The sequence below is a fragment of the Dryobates pubescens genome, chromosome 26 (assembly GCF_014839835.1).
Source record: "Dryobates pubescens isolate bDryPub1 chromosome 26, bDryPub1.pri, whole genome shotgun sequence".
Taxonomy (NCBI): Eukaryota; Metazoa; Chordata; class Aves; order Piciformes; family Picidae; genus Dryobates; species Dryobates pubescens.
In genome coordinates, this window is record NC_071637.1 from 14,579,112 (window position 1) to 14,599,135 (window position 20,024).

Consider the following 20,024-nt stretch of genomic DNA (forward strand, 5'->3'; position numbering starts at 1 on the left):
TCAAGACTGAGGAAAGGTTTCATCTTCTTTCTAATGCACCATGAGGTTGCTTCCTGAAGCACCTGCTCGGCTCACATCTCCTTGCCTATTGGACAGATGCTTTGAGAGGAGATCTGTAGGCTGCTTGAAAGGCAACCTTCAAAGCAGGACTTGCTTCTGTGGTCTTAGCTGGCTTGCTTAATCTTGAAAAACCAACAAGGGCAAAGATGCATGAGATTGAGTGACTATCCCACCCCGTTTCAATCCCACATGATCAAAGGAATGACAGGAATGCAGAATTAATGCAGTAGCATGCACACACTTGACGTTATTACTGGCAAAGACTGAACTTGAAAAGCTTGAGATCAAGTTCAAATGAGCATCTGGGGGTTTCAAAACATCTAAAACATTGCACTTGAAAATAGGAAGGAAAAAAAAAAAAGCAAACCCAAAAAGAAATACCATCTCAGCAGAAACTGCTAATGAGATCTCATGCTAAATATTTTCCCACCATGATCTGTTTCCAGAGGGATTTGAAACACTCAGATTGTAATTTGTGGGGATTTTTTTTGTACTTTCAGTAATATCAGCATAGGGAAAAAAAGGCTTCAAGCTGCTTCACACACTTCAGAGATTTGGTTGTGGTTCACCCTGAAATCAGCGCTGCTCTCAGAGCAAGCTCATTCTCCCTCCCCTGCTCGGTGGTAGAGTCAGAAAGCTAAAAATGGCATCTTCCATAAAAATAAATACATTTCCCTTAGCTTGGATTTCAGTTTTTGGGTTTTTTTTTTGGAGTATGTACTGTTGCCTCATTAACAACAAACCACTCTGGTTCCTATTTAATTTACTTACAGATACACCTACAGCAATGTGCACTCATGGCTGAAAAGGGCAATGATATCCTCAGGTGCATTAAGAGTGACCAAGTAGGTCAAGGGAGAGACTCCTTCCTCTCTACTCTGCCCTAGTGAGGCCACATCTACAGTACTGGGGCCAGTTCTGGGCTCCTCAGCTCAAGAGAGACAGGGAACCACTAGAAAGAGTCTAGCAGAGGCTACAAAGATTCTGAGGGGCCTGAAGCATCTCTGTGAGGAGGAAAGGCTGAGAGCCCTGGGGCTGTTGAGCCTGAGGGGGGATCTGGTCAATGCTCAGAAAGAGCTGAAGTGTGGGGGGCAAAAGAGTGGAACCAGGCTATTTTCAGTGGTGCCCAGTGACAGGATCATGGGCAATGGGCACACTGGAACCCAGAAGGTTCCATTTAAGTGTGAGGAAAAACTTCTTTGGTGTGAGGGTGGTAGACCCTTAGAACAGGCTGCCCAGAGAGGTGGCAGAGTCTCCTTCTCTGAGGAGATTCCAAAGCAGTCTGGACCTTGTGATGCTGGACAAGCTGCTGGGGATGTTTTGGAGTAGATGATCCCCAGAGGTCCTTTCTGACCCCCACCTTGCTGGGATTCTGGGAGTCTGTAATTTTTCAACATTGATTTTAAATCTATACCCCTCCAGGAGCTTCATGTCAGCCACCTTTTCTGCACCTTTAGGTGCAGGGCTGAATCAGTTACAAACTGTGTTCCTATTAAAAACAAAATGAGAGGGGGAAAGAAGCCAAGCTTCCAAAATATGTGTCTGATTCTTTCTTCCTTGCCATGATATAAACCACTTTGACTCAGCCAGAAGGTTGTCTCTGAGCAAAGATGTGTAATACAGGACTGCTTAAGGGTTTTGAGCTGGTTATAAATGTGAGAGAAGAGTGAACATGTTTCCTTGTTAATAGTTAAGGTGCTTTGCTCTTCCTTTTGGTGTTTTCTCCAGCTCTGCATGCAGTACTGGCCAGAGAAGACCTCCTGTTGCTACGGCCCAATTCAAGTGGAGTTTGTTTCAGCAGACATTGATGAGGATATCATCAACCGGATATTCCGGATCTGCAACATGGCCAGGGTAAGAGCAGTGAAGCACCAGGTTCCCATTTTTTGTCCTCAAAACCGTTTTTTTGGCACAAGGAAGAGCTAGCACCAAGACTTGTGATTCAGAGATGCTGAATCGGTCACCTAGGAACAAAATTTCACTGCAAAATCCAGTCGCTGCTTCCTTTAATTAACATTTAATTGCATCAGAGTATATTGGTAAAAGCCTCTTGGCTGCGAGCAGAAAGTGGATGATCCGAGCTGAAAATCTGTGTTTAAGTGGAAAGCATTTTTCTGTGTGGATTTGAGAACAATTAATCACTTAGTAGCCAATATAAAACCATCAGCATCACAGGAAATAAACTGGGGTGGTGTCAGCAGCTCTCCATCTGTCAGCTCCTTCGTGGTGTCTCTGAAGACAGATGCAACATTTACTGGCTGGACTGGGATTCCCACTTGCCACTGTTTTTTGTATAAATAAGCAACTGCCATTTCTGTAAGCAGCAGCTCTGTGTCTGTGGCCCTCAGCCCCAGGAGCTGAAATGGTAGGAGCAAAGTTTATCTCTCCGCTGGACGCTGGCAACGGAGCTCCAGGGCTGCAGGGAAGGGAGTTTGTAGAGGATTTTTCTCTCATTAGTTGTGTTCCCAGATTGACTGTGTCTCTTTGCTCCTTTTTCATTTTTTCCCCCCTCTTCTAATCAGAAATGGAAACAGGCTCCACAAATTACATTTCCATGCTGCTTAACACATCAGCCTCTGGTTGCATGCTCAGAGCCTGTGCAGCAATTCAGTTGCAACACTGAAGAGTGAACCTTGGGGGCCAGCTACGCAAATCAATAGATCAGTTAGAGCTTCACCTTCCTTTGGTCTTGTTGAACCTCATGAGGTTGGCTTTGGCCCTGTCAAGGTCCCTCTGGATGGATCCCTTCCCTCCAGCGTGTCAGCTGATGTGGACGTTGCTATCAGATCCCAAGGGTAGATGCTGTGTGGCCAGTGTCCCCTGCTTTTCCCTCTCTCTGCTCCCTGCCCTGTCCCACTCAGTCTCTTGTGAATTCCTCTGTCGCAGCCGCAGGACGGGTATCGCATAGTCCAGCACCTGCAGTACATCGGCTGGCCAGCATACAGGGACACTCCTCCTTCCAAACGCTCCCTCCTGAAGGTGGTCAGAAGGTTGGAGAAGTGGCAGGAGCAGTACGATGGGAGAGATGGACGGACTGTGGTCCACTGCCTGTAAGTAGGACTGGAACGTGTCTGCGACCTCCCAAAGTGCTGGCTGAACAGCACTGATTATGGATATGGAAATTGGGTGGTTTGCCAGGCTTCAGCTGGGGAAAATGAAGTCAAATTATGTTTGTAAGTTGAGCATTGTGCTACATTAGTGCATCCTGGCCCTGAGATTTTACTGATTGCATGGAGGAGTAGCTGAAAAAGCTGAGAAAGCTCTGCTGCTTTCTGTTGTGTAGGCAGGTGTCCTGACTGGAGCCCAGGCACAGCCAGAGCAGCGCTGCCACATGTCCAGCTCTGACCACAGAGCTGTTGTGAGCCCCAGGGCAGTGAGGAGCAGCACTGGAGTCCCTGGGTTTTCCCTGTCCATCACTGTCAGGGATCATCTTTGCCCTTCCATCCTATCTCCTATCCTGCAGGTCTCCACTTTCAGAAATCCTTGAGGGTCTTTAACCAGCCATTGAATGTTTTGGGTTGAAATGGGCCATTAAAGGCCATCCAGTCCAATCCTTCTGCTATCAGCAGAGACATCTGCAACTAGAGCAGTTTGCTCAAAGCTCCAAAGAGCCTGACCTGGAATGGTTCTAGGGATGGAGCATTTACCACATGGGCCAGTCTCACCAGCCTCAGTGTAAAAAAACTTCTTCCTTCTCTCTAGCCTAAATCTCCTTTTAGTTTCAAACCATCTCCCCTTGTCCTGTCCCAACAGGCCCTGCTAAAAAGTCTATCCCCAGCTTTCTATAATCGGCCCCACTAAGCCCTGAGAGGCCATCGAAAGGTGTCCCTGAAGCCTTCTCGTCTCCAAGCTGAACAACCCCAACTCTCTCAGCCTTTCTTCATAGGGCAGTCCCTCACACTACAGCCTTCCCTAGTGTGTGTGGTGTGGGAGGTACAAGCAGGGCTCTCCTATCCCTCAGCCACAGTCAAAACCTGTTGTCTCTTTTCTTCTGTACCCAGGAACGGTGGGGGCCGCAGCGGCACCTTCTGTGCCATCTGCAGCGTGTGTGAAATGATTCAACAGCAGAACATCATCGACGTGTTCCACATAGTGAAAACGTTACGGAATAACAAATCCAACATGGTGGAGTCACTGGTAAGGCTTTGTCCCTTCATTTACCCCTCTCAGAGAATGCAGGGGAGCTTCAGGAGAGGCAATAAAATGTCATGGCTTGGCCCAGCATGAGTCGGAATGAATTATAACGTGAAGCCCTCAGAACGAAAGTTAGTCCCGTGTTAGCATGGGGCATGAATTCTCCAGTCCAGGGTGTTCGACACTGCCTCCCATGCCTACCTGCCTCTTAAACCCCAAGTGGCTGTGGGGAAAGGAGTGGGATTTTTCCTCCTGTGCATGTGGCCAGCCTGGTGCTTAATACCGTGACATGCCTTGAAACCAGGAAGGGAGAACAGCCCAAACCCCTGGCCTTGCTCCCTTCAGCTGAAGAGATTAAACTGTCCTGGATTCAACCATCATCATCAATCAGACTGAATCCTCACCTCAGAAGCCATGTGTGCACTGAGGGCTTGGAGCAAATAACGAGTAGTCCATCATGTGCTGTCACTTGGGGTGTTTCCTCCTCCACTGACAAAACTGTCTGCTGGTGGTGCTTGGTTGGGAACACATAGAAATGCAGATCTTGTTTCCCTAGCCCTGGTAAATGCTACGAGAAAGAGTAGGAGGAGGCATTTTTGGCAGCTTGTAGAACGAGGCTCTGGAGGCTCTCCCCGTATCCTAACGGCAGTGGTTTCTGCTCTCTCTTCCAGGAACAGTATAAATTTGTATATGAGGTTGCACTGGAATACTTGAGCTCCTTTTAGCCCAGCGGAGGAGGGAAGGGAGCCTCCAAAATGCCAGGCCCCAATCTCTGGCAGACGCTTCTCCCTTCTCCCACACTGGAAGGCAGTGACAGGTGTGGGAAGGGAAACCTCTCCTTCCCAGAGCAAGAGACTGGGATTGCACAGACCTCGCTGGATGGAGGAGGCGCCGCCTGCGTTTGCTGCTGCCTGCTTTCTATCAGAACATCTACTGCTTCTTAAATAACCTCCTGTAAACATTAGCAACGTGGCAGACAGGCTGAAAGACTGGTCTGGACTTCCTAATCCCCTCTGACTTCTTCTCTCCTCTCTTGGATTGTATTTTTTTGCTCTCCTTGCTGCAGAGCGGGGAAGGAATGAAGCCCTTGGGAAATTCTCTTTCAAATGCCTCCTTTTTAATTTATAACTTTGTTCTCAAATCCCAGTCTTTAATTTTTTTTATTTTTTTTTAATTTCATGCAGCAGTCATTTGGGAAAAATGAGATAGCCATAGGGGATGTGTGAAGTGTTTCATTACAGTTCGTCTACCTTATCTGCTTTCCTTTTACTTGTTTTACCAAATGGAAAGGTCAACACACACGCACACACACACATAAAAAGAAACCCACTGGAGTTCTCTTCCCTTATGTAGTCCCTTTTGGCATGAAAATAGATGGTGGAGATGAGAAGCTGTTCATGGATTCACCGCCTTGGCTTCCCCCCACATCTGGCCAGACGCCCAAGGCTGGGCATGAACCGCTCACATCTCTCCGGTCTGCGTTTGGTTCGGCGCTGGTGAAGCACACCACCGTTAAGGAGTTCCCCAGCCACTTGAACTTTAAGGTTAAATATTTGCATCAGAGGAATTGCATCTGTCTAGCAAGTTTTGGTAACTTTGTTACCATATTTATCAAGTATTTGCTGGGTGCAGTGTGTCTCTGAAGAACAGGGTATGAAGTAGGTACTAGCGATCATGTACTATGTGTTATTATTTTCTATTTATTGTTTGTAATGCTGTAGAGCTTAGGACCCCTAGTCATGACAGCACCCTGCTGAACTAGGCACTGTGCAAACAGAGAGCAAAGGAGGTTCCTGCTCCAGAGCTTAAAAACTGAAGGGTAATCTTGAAACGGGGCTTGGTCAACATTTCCTCACTGTTTCCAACCCATTTTGGTCAGTCAGATGTAGCTGAGTGATTCATTTGGTTTCCCAGGCCCTACAAGCTTCAAAATGTCAACCTAGCCAAGATGTTGGAAAGGTGATGTACATACACAGAAACCTACTCTGACACTTGGTGAGAGAAGTGTTAGACCAGCACAGCAAATTTCCTTCTTAAGCAAAACAGCTTTTGTTCTGTTCTGCAGAAACGCCTGTGCCACTCTCCTGCTTGGAAACAAATGCCAGATGTGTTTTGCCACGGCCCTGGATCTCTCTCTGACTTCTTAGCAGCTAAGAAATTGCTTTTCTGGAAGAGTATGTTTAAGTAGTTAATCATTAAGGTCTGCAGGGTAATCTCAGCGAAAAAAATAATTGAGTGAAAAAGGCCTTATAACATTCAGTATTTCAGTTTAGCCCTTTATTTATCTTGAGGGTGCAGGGCTGTGAGGTTGTTCTCTGTGTGTATTAGATCCTGGGAGATGTAGGTTTCTTCAAATGCACACATGCTGAAAGATAGTCTGGAGGTAAGAGTTTAAGGAAACTCTACTTTCTTACCACACTCTAGCTTCCCACCCTCAGGTAAATACTCAGAGACTGTGCTGGGAGCTCTGTCATGTCAGTGGCTGGCCCAGAGCGTCCCAGAGTTCAAATGTGTTGCTCATTCTGTATGCAAACACCTCTGCTTCCTGGTCATTCTTCCTTCAAGTCTGCTTGACAATGAAGGAGGAAAATTAAATCTGATGTAAAGCAATGCTCAACTCAACACGTGCCAGTATCTAACCAAACAGATGTCATCTCTACCAGGACCTGCAGCAGTCTAAGGAAGGATGCTTGGAACAGCAATAATCCTCTTCCTGCTAAGCAGAGAAGGGGCTTCATAGGGTGCTGAACAGCCTGTTCATATTCTTTCAGAGGAGCTTTGGATTCTTGGCTTGTTCCATGTGAATATCATAAAGGTCTTAAATGATCTTGAACCACATTGTCTCTGATGTAGCCAGTGTGCCAAAAACTGTCATGAGGATCCCCTCACAGGTGCCACTGCTCTGCTTACAGTTGGTCCTTTCTGCTGTCTGCAAGAAATCACAGACTTTCAGTTCCTGTTGGGGCTGTAGCTAGATGCCTGGTGTCTCATGAAACAAACTGCTGGGTTTAGTTGTTTGTTTGGTTGTTTTTCTCCTTTTACCACTAAGCAACACAAACAATTCTACAGAGAGAAAATAAATAAATAGAAGGTGAAGCAAAACTATGAGGTAAAAATGAGAAAGAAGGCATAATATTAGTGTTTTAATTACAGGTGGCTTGCTGTAGCAGTGTAGGACAGGAGTTGGGAGCCATTAGGAAAGACAAGGGAATCCTGATCCCAGGATGGGATTGGTTGATAGCTGCCCAGGTAGGAAGAAGCTACAAATGAGCAAAGTGTTGGTGACTTTACTAATGCCAGAAAGCCAGAGGGAATCACTCCCTGTGGATACTATGGAAATATTAATTAGTTTGTTAATTTCAGATGGAAACCAGCAGAGTGGTAGGTCTGCCTCCTGAGTCCCTGGAAGGCTAGTGCAGGCACTGAAGGTGACAGCCAGGGTGAAGGGAATGGAGAGGTAAAAGGAATGACAGTATGACTGAGAGGTGAAGTGTGGGAGGGAATTTGAGGCTTAACTGTCATGAAGGAAAGTGGATTAAAAAGCTGTAAGTGAGCCCATAGGAGGGATGTGTGCATGGAGAGGAGGAGTTGTCAGATGAGTAGAGCAGACTAGCCCTTGCAGAGAAGTTGTGCAAGGTCGTGGGGCAGATTTGAATGTGTTTTGTGGTGTGGAAAGGGCTATGAAAGGCTCAGCTGACCCAGAGCAACTCACCACATGCTTTTAGCCCTCTGCAAATGCCAAGGGGCATAAACTGCAGGGAGAGATACTGAGGCTAATTTTTACCTTGAGTTTGCAAGGAACAAGTTTAATGCAGATGTTGGTTACCACAGCCCAGCTGTTAGTCACATCTTATGTGGCAACCTAACCATCTGTCTCAGCCTTCTAGTGTCCAGCCTGCCATCCATGTGGAAAGTTGCTCAGCAAACACCCCAGATTACACTGCCAAAGTGTTTTATCATCGTTCAGTCACACTGCTTTTGGAAGACAGACCCAGCTGCAGCCTGTGCTGGCTCAGGGATCTTTATGTTGTTCTCGCAGCACAATGAATATCCGCTGAACGTGAATTAACGAGGTGGGGAATTGTGTGGAGAGAGAGAAGAGAAGCTCACTGTAAATAATCCTATTACCTTGAGGTTGTTGAAACCCTAGAGAATGGCCTACAGCAAAAGAGGTAATGTGTTTGAGGCAAGATTATGGGTGATGGGTTTGTTTTCTCTGGGAAAGAGAGAAATTATGAGATGAGATAAAGGAAGTGTTCTCGCTCCTGAAAGGATTAATAGTCAGGGTGAGCTTTCCAACAAAAGCATTCCCTGCTGTGGATGGAAAGTGATAATGTACAGCAGAAAAGGTGAATTCCTCAAGGAATTTTCGGCTGGAAAAATAGGATATTGACAATATTTGAATGGTCATAATAGAGATAAATGTATTCCCATCGAGACCTCCTTCAGGGGTGAGGGAGCACTGCTTATTGATAGCATCGTGTTGGTCTAAAGTTTAATCTCAAGTGGAGGGGACTAGAAATAGATAAAGATGGGTGGTTCAGGGGTGACTATATCATACAGGGGTAATTAATATCTTAAATTATTAAGGGAGGTTACTGAAGCAAAGAATTCCAGAGCTATCTGGGCTGGCTGCTGGAGAAGGAAGGCCCTGAATTGTCTGCAGGAGAGAGATAGACCAAAACCGCTGAAAGGTACAGTAGGACTTAAAAGTCTTCCTCATGGTGGTTTGTGGGTTTAAGGTTTATTTATAATGAAGATCTTTGCAGCAGCTGTGTGCTATGCTGGCTCTTGTGGGGTTCTTTTTTTTTCCCTTCTTCAGATTGCCTGTAAGGAAATGGGTGTTTGATCTCCTGTAAATAGACTTGAGGTACTTGTTTATTAACATAAAGAAATGAGACCATGCAAGGGAGCGCTGTGCACACGCAAAGGTAACTGAATCAGGACCTCTGGCAGCAAGCAAGCAAAAGAGAATTTGGTGGGTTTATTTCTGTCTGCAGATTGAACTAATTGGTATTCTTTGATCAGGGAATTCTCTGGACTCTGGTTAGTAGGGGGCCTTTCAATTTGTAATTTAAAATCCTTCAGCAAGATTACACAGAATTAAGTCTGCTTTCGCCATGCTCTGACGGGTCCCTCTTAATTTATTCACCTTTTAGCCATTTATGTGAGCTGGAGATGTCCATCCTAGGCAGGGAAAGGTTTTTCCATGCATTGAAAAGCTGTCATCCTGGTGGACTCTACCTCCAAATCCAAGCACAGCTGCTGTCCCCCATCTCTCCCGCTCAGCCCCTGCACACCTCCACACACATGTCCAGGTAACTCCCAAAGGGAAGTGCCTGTGCCTCCTAATCACTCTGGTCCACGTGAAGGGATCCCAAAGCTTTTGCCCAAGGCAGCACATATTTGTGGATCAGAAATTTCCAAGTTTTAATTTTGGATCTGTGAAATCCCTGCCAAAAAAAACAGTCCAGTGGCAATGCAGACTCCACGGTGGTGGACTTAAACCTGCAGATGGAAATTTGTTTACTTTTTGACAGGCCCTTTAGAAGTAGTTTGTGGGATTTCCCTTGGGAATCTCAAGCCAGGGATTGCTGGTCACTGCTCTTGATGGGTCAGAGAAGGAAGAGTGGCTCCTGCAGCAGATGTTTCAGAAGGCAGTTACACCAACTGCCATCTGGAAGAGAAGGAAAGGAGAAGACACCAAACATTGTTGGAGAAGGCAGATAAAAAGGAGCCCTGAAACAGGTAGGAAACTTGCACCTTGTTCTGTCTCATTCTTGCACAGCTGCTTTTATCTCTTTCTTACTCTCCTGAGTTCATGCCAAGATCGTAAAACCCAGGTAATGCCCCATTCCACTCCGTGGAGACAGAGCAATCAGACTGGAACAGAGGGAATAAATCCTGAGGGACGACGATAAGAGGTTTGCTTGAGAGAGGAATCTTCAAACCCGAGGTGCCTCTCTCTGTCACACTCACAGAATTCTTAACATGTCCTCCCTCCTGACAGTCCTGCATGTGTGATGCAGTGGCAATGTTCCACTCAGAAAACTTCCTTGTCCTGCAATACATTTAACCATCACTCCATTAGTTTTTATGACAGCTCCAGTCAGTGCAAGGGGCATCTCAAGACCTTGGTGTGAGCCTGCTGCATTTTCATTTGAGATTCTTTCATTTGTCTCAATGTGCAAAGTCCAGTCAATCCCAGCCTGTTAGAAAAATGAAGGGGGGCATGTGGCAAGAGTCACTCAGCAGAAGCACCACCTCTGGGTCAAAAAATCAGTACAGCTGTGAAATGCTAGAAGAAATTCCCTGCACAGACATGTACAGTAGTAGAAGTCAGCTAATTAAAGCTAGGGAGACAGAAGTGAGTGGTTAAGGATTCTGTTACTCCTCCTGCATTCCTGTTTATTTAGGCTGCAGTCCCAACATAGCCATACATACACAAAACACAATTGAAATGCAAGTGCTCTTTGCCTCTTCCCTATAACACCTGCAGCTGTCCTTTCACCCAGGGTGAGCCACAGCTGAGCAAGCAGAGCCACCTTCTGCACTTCTGGCCAGGAACCCCTAGGAAAATCTGTCCTCTATTATCTGGTCATTGACTTGGGAAAGGTATAAATCATCTTCCTCATTATATATATATACACACCAACACACTCTTAAAGAATGCACAATTTGCTGTAACCATTGAGCAAAACCATACATTTTCACCCATCATGACCAAATCCTGGTGGTACTGAGTGCTTTGGAAAGAGAAAAGGAACAACCTTGCTGACTGCCAGTGGCTTCTAGGCTATCATCTTGATTTGTGTGTTGAAATATTTGGGGGGAAAAAAAAACCACCTCTCCCTTGTAATAAATAAACTATACTCAGAATATCCTACAGTTTCCTGTTGGACTAGCAGAATTCATGAAACCTTGGCAGCTGTTTCAGTTTGTAAAACCCCATGAGAACAAAATTAGCCAGCCCTCCCCCTTGCCCCAGTGCATGCAGCAGATTTTGTCACCACTGTTCTGTTTTTCAACCTGAGCCTTAAAAACAAACACAACAAACTAAAGCAGCAGACTGAATGACAGATGCTGGTGTTCCCACAGTGTTTCCTGGGGTGGGGAGAGGGAGAAAAAAGAATGAAATAGGAAAAGAAGAAATTCAAATGTCTGTCTGGTTTTTTTGCAACTCAGTTCAGCATGAGCTGTTTCTAAGCAGTATAAACACGAGCCTGTCCATGTCACTGTCTGGAGCAAGGATTTGCTTGTTGCAAGGTGATGTCTCCTTGGGTCCTTGATGTCTCACCTGCAGGTATCCAACAGCAGAATGGTTCTGTAGCAGAGGGGCTTGTCACATAGTGAGAGTGTTTCAGTGGAGATATGCTTCATGGAGAGACCTGATACTCATCTTAATTCCCTGAAACACTACTCTGTGGGGAACTTAGTGCGATCCCTCAAGCATGTTGCACTGTGGAGGTTTATTTCCTTGTGTGAGTACATCATCTGTCAGTGGGGACCTCCAGGAAAGGACTGGTGGGAAATTATGGGAGGGAATGGAAGTGTGGAGGGTGGCCAGCACTTTACAAACTCCCATGAATTTAGATATCTGATAAGATATCTAACTCCCCAGGACACGTGATGGTCAGGCGTTTTCATTGCTGAAAGTCTAACCAGATTTCACGTGCTGGACTTCCATGTGCTAGGAACAGAACTGGCATTACCCCTTCACCACCCCTGTAGCCCTTTCTTACATCTCCAGCACCTGAAAGCTGTATTTCTATGCCAAAAGATGAAGCTGTATCCTCACCACGTCCTTTAACCCACGCTGACTCACCGCATCGACACAATTCCCTCCCACATTGATTTAACCTCCTTCACCTCCTCCCACTCCCCTGCGCCGACGCTGTCGAGACTCAAACACGGGAGCATCACTTCTTGCCAGACTTGTCCCTGCTCCTCACAGCGATGCTGTGGCTGCATCTGGTGGGTCAGCAGGCTCCTGTCCCAGCTCCCCCAGACGCATTTTGCCAGCAGGGAGGAGCGCTGCATGAGAGCCAGGCCCTGCTGCCGCGCTGCCGCCCCGTCCTCCCCCTTCTCCTTCGGCCTTTCTGGCTTCTCGGTGAAACTCACTTGTACAGTTTGGATGTTTGATAGATAAAGCACGTCTGACAAAAGAAAAGAATATAAATACAAAACTCTCAACACTGTGCATTCAGTGTCTTTTCTTTCTAGCTTCAAAGAGGGAAGGTAAATAATGTCAAGTCAATGAATATCAGATATATTTTTTGACTGTACATTACAGTGAAGTGTAATCTTTTTTTTACAACTGCGAGTCCATCTTATTTATTCTTGTAAATGTTCCCAGACAATGTTTGTAATATGGGCTGTGTTGCAAATCCATGAAATAAATCTGTGATCTGAGATTAATGTTTTACTAAGAGACTCTGGTGCTCGTGCTTTTTTTGTTGTTGTCTTCTCTTTGACCTGCAGAGGGGACGATGCGCCGTGCTCGGGGCTGCCGGAAACGGCGGTGTGACTGAAGGACACTGAGGGGCTGGAGCCTGTCCAGAGAAGAGCAACAAAGCTGCTGAAGGGTCTGGAGAACAGGGCTGGTGAGGAGCAGCTGAGGGACCTGGGGTTGTTTAGCCTGGAGAAAAGGAGGCTGAGGGGAGATCTTCTGGCTCCCTATAGCTCTCTGAAAGGAGGATGGAGTCAGGTGGGGGTTGGTCTCTTAGAATGGAACGGAATAGAATAGAATAGAATAGAATAGAATAGAATAGAATAGAATAGAATAGAATAGAATAGAATAGAATCAACCAGGTTGGAAAAAACCTTTGAGATCATCGAGTCCAACCTATCATCCAATACCACCTAATCAACTAAACCATGGCACCAACCACCCCATCCAGTCTCTTCCTAAACACCTCCAGGGATGGTGACTCCACCACCTCCCTGGGCAGCACATTCCAGTGGCCAATCACTCTTTCTGTGAAGAACTTCTTCTTAAAATCCAATGTGAACCTCTCCTGCCACAGCTTGAGACTGTGTCCTCTTGTTCTGGTGCTGGTTGCCTGGGAGAAGAGACCAAGAGCCCACCTGTCTACAACCTCCCTTCAGGTAGTTGTAGAGAACAATAAGGTCTCTCCTGAGCCTCCTCTTCTCCAGGCTAAGCAACCCCAGCTCCCTCAGCCTCTCCTCACAGGGCTGTGCTCCAAATCCCTTCCCAACTTTGTTGCTCTTCTCTGGACACCTTCCAGCAACTCAAAAGCTTTCCTAAACTGAGGGGCTCGGAACTGGACACAGCACTCAAGGTGTGGCCTAACCAGTGCTGAGCACAGGGGTAAGTAACAAACAATAGGACAAGAGGAAATGACTTCAAGTTGCACCAGGGGAGGTTCAGGTTGGAGCAATTTCTTCTGCTAAAGAGCTGGGAAGCCCTGGAACAAGCTGTGCAGGGCAGTGGTGGAGCCCCATCCCTGGAGAGATTTAAAAAGCTGTGTAGATGTGATGCTGAGGGTTTATAGTTTATTGGTGACCTGGCAGTGCTGAGTTAATGATTGGACTTGATGTCATCTTACAAGCCTCTTGCAACCAAAACACTTCTATGATTCAATGACTGTATGGAAAAGAACAAGACCAGCTTCTTGTCACAGCAGCTGGCTTTGCGTCATGGTTATCGTGCAGAAGGAGATCAAGAGCGGCAAAGGCAATTCACTTGGCACTTCAGTCTAGTTGCAGAGTTGGAGTCGTCCCTCTCAGAGCTGCTGTGTGTGAGCTAAGTGGTTTTGGAAATGAGAGTCTTAGAGCAAAGCAAGTTTCTGCACCATCTTCTCTCTTGCAGGCATTCCTGTACTGTTTCTTTGGTATTCAAGCGCTGAGCAGAGATTGCTGATGTCTTGCTGAGGTTTTTCCGGTGTCTTCTGCAGACAGACACACAAAGGTGTGTGTGTGTGTGTGTGTGTGTGCAATGTTCCCTGCCAAACTCAGCCACAGGATATGTGTGTCAGTAGTGAGCATTGTCAGGCTGCTGTCCTCTGATCTTCTAACCTGGTTTATCAACAGACACCCGTGGTCTTGCCAGCTGATTCAGTCAGTGCAAGGGAGTAGACCAGGCCAGAAAGCAGACAGAGCCTCTGTGCTTTGGAGACAGCTTTATTCCCAGGATATGAGCAGGGCTGCACCAAGCTTCACAGCTCAGAGTGGCAGAACAAGAGAGTCCAGTAGGGTTATGCTTATACAACCCAACTCTTTTTGGCACAGTTAGCCTTAGTGGAAAAAAAAGCAAAGGCATCTTAGCGAGGATGATGTAGCTTCTGGTTTTCTTAAAGCATGGTCAATCTGCCTTGGGAGCAGACCCCTCTATTCCTTCCTCTGTGTGTTCACTGTTTTCTTTTGCAAGTACTTTGCTGTAACTCCTCTTTGCTATGAACAAGCCCCAGTTACAGCACTGGCTGTCAGTGCTTGGCTCAGATATTAGTGGTTTTTCATTGGCCTGATGAAGCAAGTTCCCCATCTTAATTGTGCTGAACGCTCAGCTGTGACATCTGTTCATTCTAACAAGGTTAAACTGCATCAAACACCTGCCAGTCACACACAGTTATTGTTACATCATGGAGAAGTTGATAGAAAAGAAAGTTCCTCACCACAGTGTTAGACAGAGAGGGAATTCTACCTGTGCAGTCCTAACTGTTTAATAGAGACAGCTGTTTGTTCATAGTGATTAATTGCACTTCATCTTTATCCAGGTTATACTTTGCTAACACTGGATATCAATGACAGGTTCTATTTATGGAAAGTAAACAGCAGAGACAGCTCTGCCATGTTCCAGATGGTCTGGTAAAGATACAGGTGGAAGTGCCAGCACTGAGAAACCGGCACAAATTCACCTTTGTGTCCTCTTGTCTGCCCAGCACAAGGACAGCAGTGGGTTAAAGCTGCTGAGGGAAGACAGATGCAGAAGCCTGAAACCCACTGGGGTTCAAAGTGCTTCACACTGTTTCTGCTGATGTGTGCCAAGGTGTAAATCCAGCAGACATTTTATCCAGGTCAGTCACTGCCTCCAAGTACCAGCTGCCTTTCCATCCATCCCCACGATAACCAGCGTCCTCATACTGATACTGCTGCGGGCACTGTCCAGTTTGACACTCTCTGCCCCAGCTGAAGCTCTCAGTTTCACGAGTGAGACATTAACATGTAATTTCTCAGGCTGAGCTGTCTGTGTAGCTGTTGTTTAACAGGAGACTTCAAAACTGGGACTCGTTCAGGTGTGGCCCTCTACATGGTACTTGTCCACCTCTAGAGAGGGAGCAGGGATGCTTGTCTTGCTGGGGAGACAAAGGCCACTCCAGAGGGTGACTTGTCTTGGATAAAGCAGTCTAAGGCAGATGAATTGGATTGTCCCCTGGATGTGCCTGTTTTGCTTCACTGATCAAGTTAGTCAGGCAACCAGTTCTGACTTGGGCAACTAATTTTGATATGGCTGCAGGTAAATGAGATTTGTCTGTCCCTTGACTGGATAGCCACAAGCAAATGGCCTGTGTCATCAACGAAATGGCAGCAGGAGAGAAGGAACAAGATTTAATGCTCTTTTCTTATGCTTGGAAATTCTTTGAGGCATGTAGCCTGGCGGTATTGGGTCCTCTTGTTCCTTTGTCAAGTTTCACATTTGAAAAGCAATGAGAAATCTATTTATTGCCTTTTTTTTATTTTAATGCTGTTTTATGTTAATGATGCTTTTGTATAACTTCAATTTACAGGAACTTAACCAAATAAAAAGCCTTGTACTCTTCCTAGCGATGCTCTCCTCTTTTTATGAGCTGTTTCTGTGTCTGTTTGGAAGGGTGTTGTATTTCTTGCTAAGCCTCTCTTTAGAAATGACTTGGAAAGGTTTATCCATAAAGTCTCTCTGTCTGGTGAATCAGTAGCTACAGAACATTTGTGGCACAGGTCAATAGGGTTACTTAGATGCCTGTAACATTTACTGATGTGTTGATAAACACCTCATGCCCAAAGCAATATAATCTTCAGTACTCCTTTATTAGCACATTTTAAATGCTGTAGCATTAAGATAAAGCATAACCTGATAGAATTTTCACTGATGTGGTAAAATAGCTTTGGTTTTTATTGCATATATAAATGGCTCCCTCTAAAACAACTGCAAAAGAAAGCCTGACTAGCATAGAAAAAACAGTGACATATGCAGAAACTTATTCTGGATATGGATAAGGCCAGAGGTTTCTAGCAGTAATCCCCTCAGTAGATTCACATCTAGGATGACTGCAAGCCATGGTCCATGTGGGATCAAGAGGCTGAAGAGCTTGTACTAAATATCCTTTTATCTGAAATTTCCAAAGGTGTTCCTGGGAGTATCCTTTCACTTACATTCCTGACTGAGCATGCTGAGGAGGCAAGAGATGCCACCAGGCAGTGCTCGAGCTTCAGCTCCACCATGGGCTGACTTCACCATCTGCTAGGCAAGTTATGGTGTTGGTGCTTATACAGGTAAGTTTGCAGTGGTTTTCCCTGGTGCAGTGCCTGGGTGTGGGATATCACAGGTGTGATGTCTGGATGGAGCATTCTTCCAAGTAATGTGCTGAATTGTGCCCAAACCTGACTCAGACTTTTTCCATCCGTAGAATTCATGTAAGGCTTCTAACCCAACAGCACAGCAAGCTGAGAGCACCTGCAGCAATCTCCACTCAAGACTGGGATCTTTCAGGTTTGTGCATCACTCTTGCAAGTGGAACCATTTGATCAGCAAAGCAGGGAAGCAATTGTATCTGCAACTCTGAATGCAAGTGTGTGTGTTTGTGTGCTTGCCTGTGTCTTCTGTCTCCTCCCCAAAAGCTGAGCGCAAGAATATCTCTAAACCAGGAGTGACTGGAAGGCTCTACTGGCAGTGTTTGTACAATCCAGAGTGCTGACAATGAAAGAACAGGTTGTCTAGGAAAAAGCTGGTGATGTGCAAAAGAACTAAAATGATTGTTTATTCTGGTGCCACAGGAACTATCTTGCAGAGAAAAATAAGCTTTGACAAAGGAGGTGATGAGGAACCCCAGCTCTGTGCTTGCGTGTGCGTGCAGTTCAATTATCCTTACACTGTGTGGCTGCATAGATGAGGACACCACCTGTGAGCAGTCATATTTGTGTGATAAGAAGCTGAACATGAGCCATCAGTGTGGCCAGGAGAGCTAGTGGCATCCTGGACTGTAACAAGAATAGTGTGGCCAGCAGGACAAGGGAGGTTATTACTCCCCTGTACTCAGCACTGGTCAGGCAACACCTTGAGTACTGTGTCCAGTTCTGGGCCCCTCAATTCAAGAGAGGTGTTGATGTACTGGAATGTGGCCAAAGAAGGGTGACAAAACTGGTGAGGGATTTGGAGCACAGCCCTATGAGGAGAGGCTGAGGGAGCTGGGGTTGCTTAGCCTGGAGAAGGGGAGGCTCAGGAGAGACCTTATTGTTCTCTACAACTATCTGAAGGGAGGTTGTAGCCAGATGGGGGATGGTCTCTTCTCCCAGGCAACCAGCACCAGAACAAGAGGACACAGTCTCAAGCTGTGTCAGGGGAGGTTCAGGCTGGATATTAGGAAGAGAGAGAGTGATTTGCCATTGGAATGGGCTGCCCAGGGAAGTGGTGGAGTTGCTATCCCTGGTGATCTTCAAGAAAAGACTGGATGAGGCACTTAGTGCCATGGTCTGATTGGCTGGATAGGGCTGGGTGATAGGTTGGACTGGATGATCTTGGAGGTCTCTTCCAACCTGGTTGATTCTGTGATTCTATGATCACAACATGATGCTGCTTCTTGTTTTGGTTGGACTATGAAGGGTTAGCTGTGGCTTGAGGCAAAGTTGGTATCAAAATCCAAAATCAGCTCTTGCTTTGGTTTGCTTCTGCTCTGGACCCTAAAGAAATTGCTTGGCTTTCTGAGGTTGTGTACAGAAATTCTGTCAGTTTCACAGGTCTGCCTTTTGGCTTTCTGCATCCCAGTGGTAACACCCCCCACAGCTGCAGACAGAGACATACATGGTGCAGGAGAAAGGTTCCTTTGACATGTGGGGAGGGGTTTATTGCTGCCAGTGGTGGATGTCCTCCACACACCCTTTAGTCTCTCCTTTGCACAGAACTGAAACTCATTGCTCACTCTTGTGTTGCTCAGAGATGTTTTAGATCCAGGTGAAGAAAAACTAAGTGCCACTATTCTTTTTAGTAACATTTTTACACTGAAGTCTGGAGCCTGCAGAGCATCTGATAATGAATGGGATCTGTTAGGTATGTTCACTGCTTGCTTTGTTACTGCTGTATGAGCTTTCTAGTTTCATCTGCCTCACTCCAGGTTTCACCGTGTAAAAAAACATTCTTATTCTAGCAGGTGTTGAAATAACCACCCCCAAACACCTCCAGAAATCCAAATCCCTCTTAGTGCAGATGTGCTCACCCTGCAGTCAGCTCAGGACTGAAGTAGGAGTCTGTGGCTTGGCCCAGGCTCAGGGTTGGAAGAAGAGAAGCAAAGGAGTCTGGAGAGGAGGAGCAGTCAGGCATTAGAACAGGCTCCCCAGGGAGGTGGTGGAGTCACCATCCCTGGAGGTGTTCAAGAGATGTGTGGACATGGCATTTTAGGACACAGTTTGATGGCCATGGTGGGCTTAGGCTGGCAGTGATGAGTCTTGGAGGTCTTTTCCAACTGAAACAGTTCTATGATTCTGTGACTTTTCCTTCCTCCAGCTCCTTCCACATCCCTCAGCTGCCTTCCCACCCTCAGCTAGTGTGAAGAGTCCGAGGCAAATGCTCCCCTTCTCCCCTTCTCCCCAGCCTCTAGCTGCAGAAACATTCACCACACCATGAAAAAGTATTGAGTCAAACCTCATTTTGGACTCTAAAGATGCAGATAATTCTCTTTGACAAAATGCTGCTGCTGCTGTTGCTGCTGCTCACGTGAATCAGCTTTGCAAGTCTGGGGACAGATGTTTTCTCAAATTGCAGCTTGGAAGTGATAGGACCAGGCTGGAAAGCCACCCTGACGCTGGGGGAATAAAAAGCAGAGGTCAGTATGGGGAAAGAGAGCAGATCCCTGTCAGTAGCAGATGTTGTGAGGGCTTTTGGTCTGGAAGTGTGTTGAATAATGGCAGAATTCTGCATGCATTGCTCTGGAAAACACTGCCCTTTCTGCACTGCTCCTACTATTTTCTCTGCTGCCTTTAAAGTAATTTTCCTGCTGTTGGCCCCTGCAGGAAACTGCTGTGGCAGTGGGGAACCTTTGCAAGCATGGACCAGGAGGAGATCAGAAAGGCACATTGGTTCCTGGGAGTCATGCTGGATCTTTAGGGAGATAACTCCATCACTTCAGCATCCAATCATTTGCAATTTTCTTGCTCTCTCACAGACTTCTGGAAAAAAAAGGGAGGCTTAGAAGTTATCAGTCCCAAAGCAAGCTCTGAGGGGTTGATAAGAACATGCTGCACCCTTTGAACCTGAGGGACAACCTTAGGAAAAGAAAAACTTCTTGCAGATGGATTTAATCTTTGTGGTAAATGCAGTCACATGGAGTGGGAAGATGAAAGTTAAATGCTTTCCTCACATGTTCCATTCAATTTGAAACCACTTTCTGTTGCCTTTTCTTTCCCTTGTTTGATGGTCTTCATTGGAAAGGAGTTGTCTTTGGTCGGCATGCCTGAACCTCCCCTGACACGGCTTGAGACTGTGTCCCCTTGTTCTGTTGCTGGTTGCCTGGGAGAACAGACTGACCCCCACCTGGCTACAGCCTCCCTTCAGGTAGTTGTAGACAGCAATGAGGTCTCTCCTGAGCCTTCTCTTCTCCAGCACCATACTTGTGTGAAGC

General features: G+C 46.3%; 1 protein-coding gene across 1 annotated transcript in view; it reads left to right on the top strand.

Annotated features, from left to right (window-relative positions):
* The window catches only part of PTPRT (protein tyrosine phosphatase receptor type T), a 435,070-nt gene extending 428,315 nt beyond the window's left edge, over nt 1-6,755 (top strand). The window contains exons 31-34 of the mRNA XM_054173729.1: nt 1,789-1,914; nt 2,947-3,110; nt 4,062-4,197; nt 4,866-6,755. Of these exons, the coding sequence (XP_054029704.1) occupies nt 1,789-1,914; nt 2,947-3,110; nt 4,062-4,197; nt 4,866-4,919 (480 nt within the window). The 3' untranslated portion in view covers nt 4,920-6,755. The remainder of the gene's footprint in view (nt 1-1,788; nt 1,915-2,946; nt 3,111-4,061; nt 4,198-4,865) is intronic.
* Nucleotides 6,756-20,024: the final 13,269 nt, after the last annotated feature.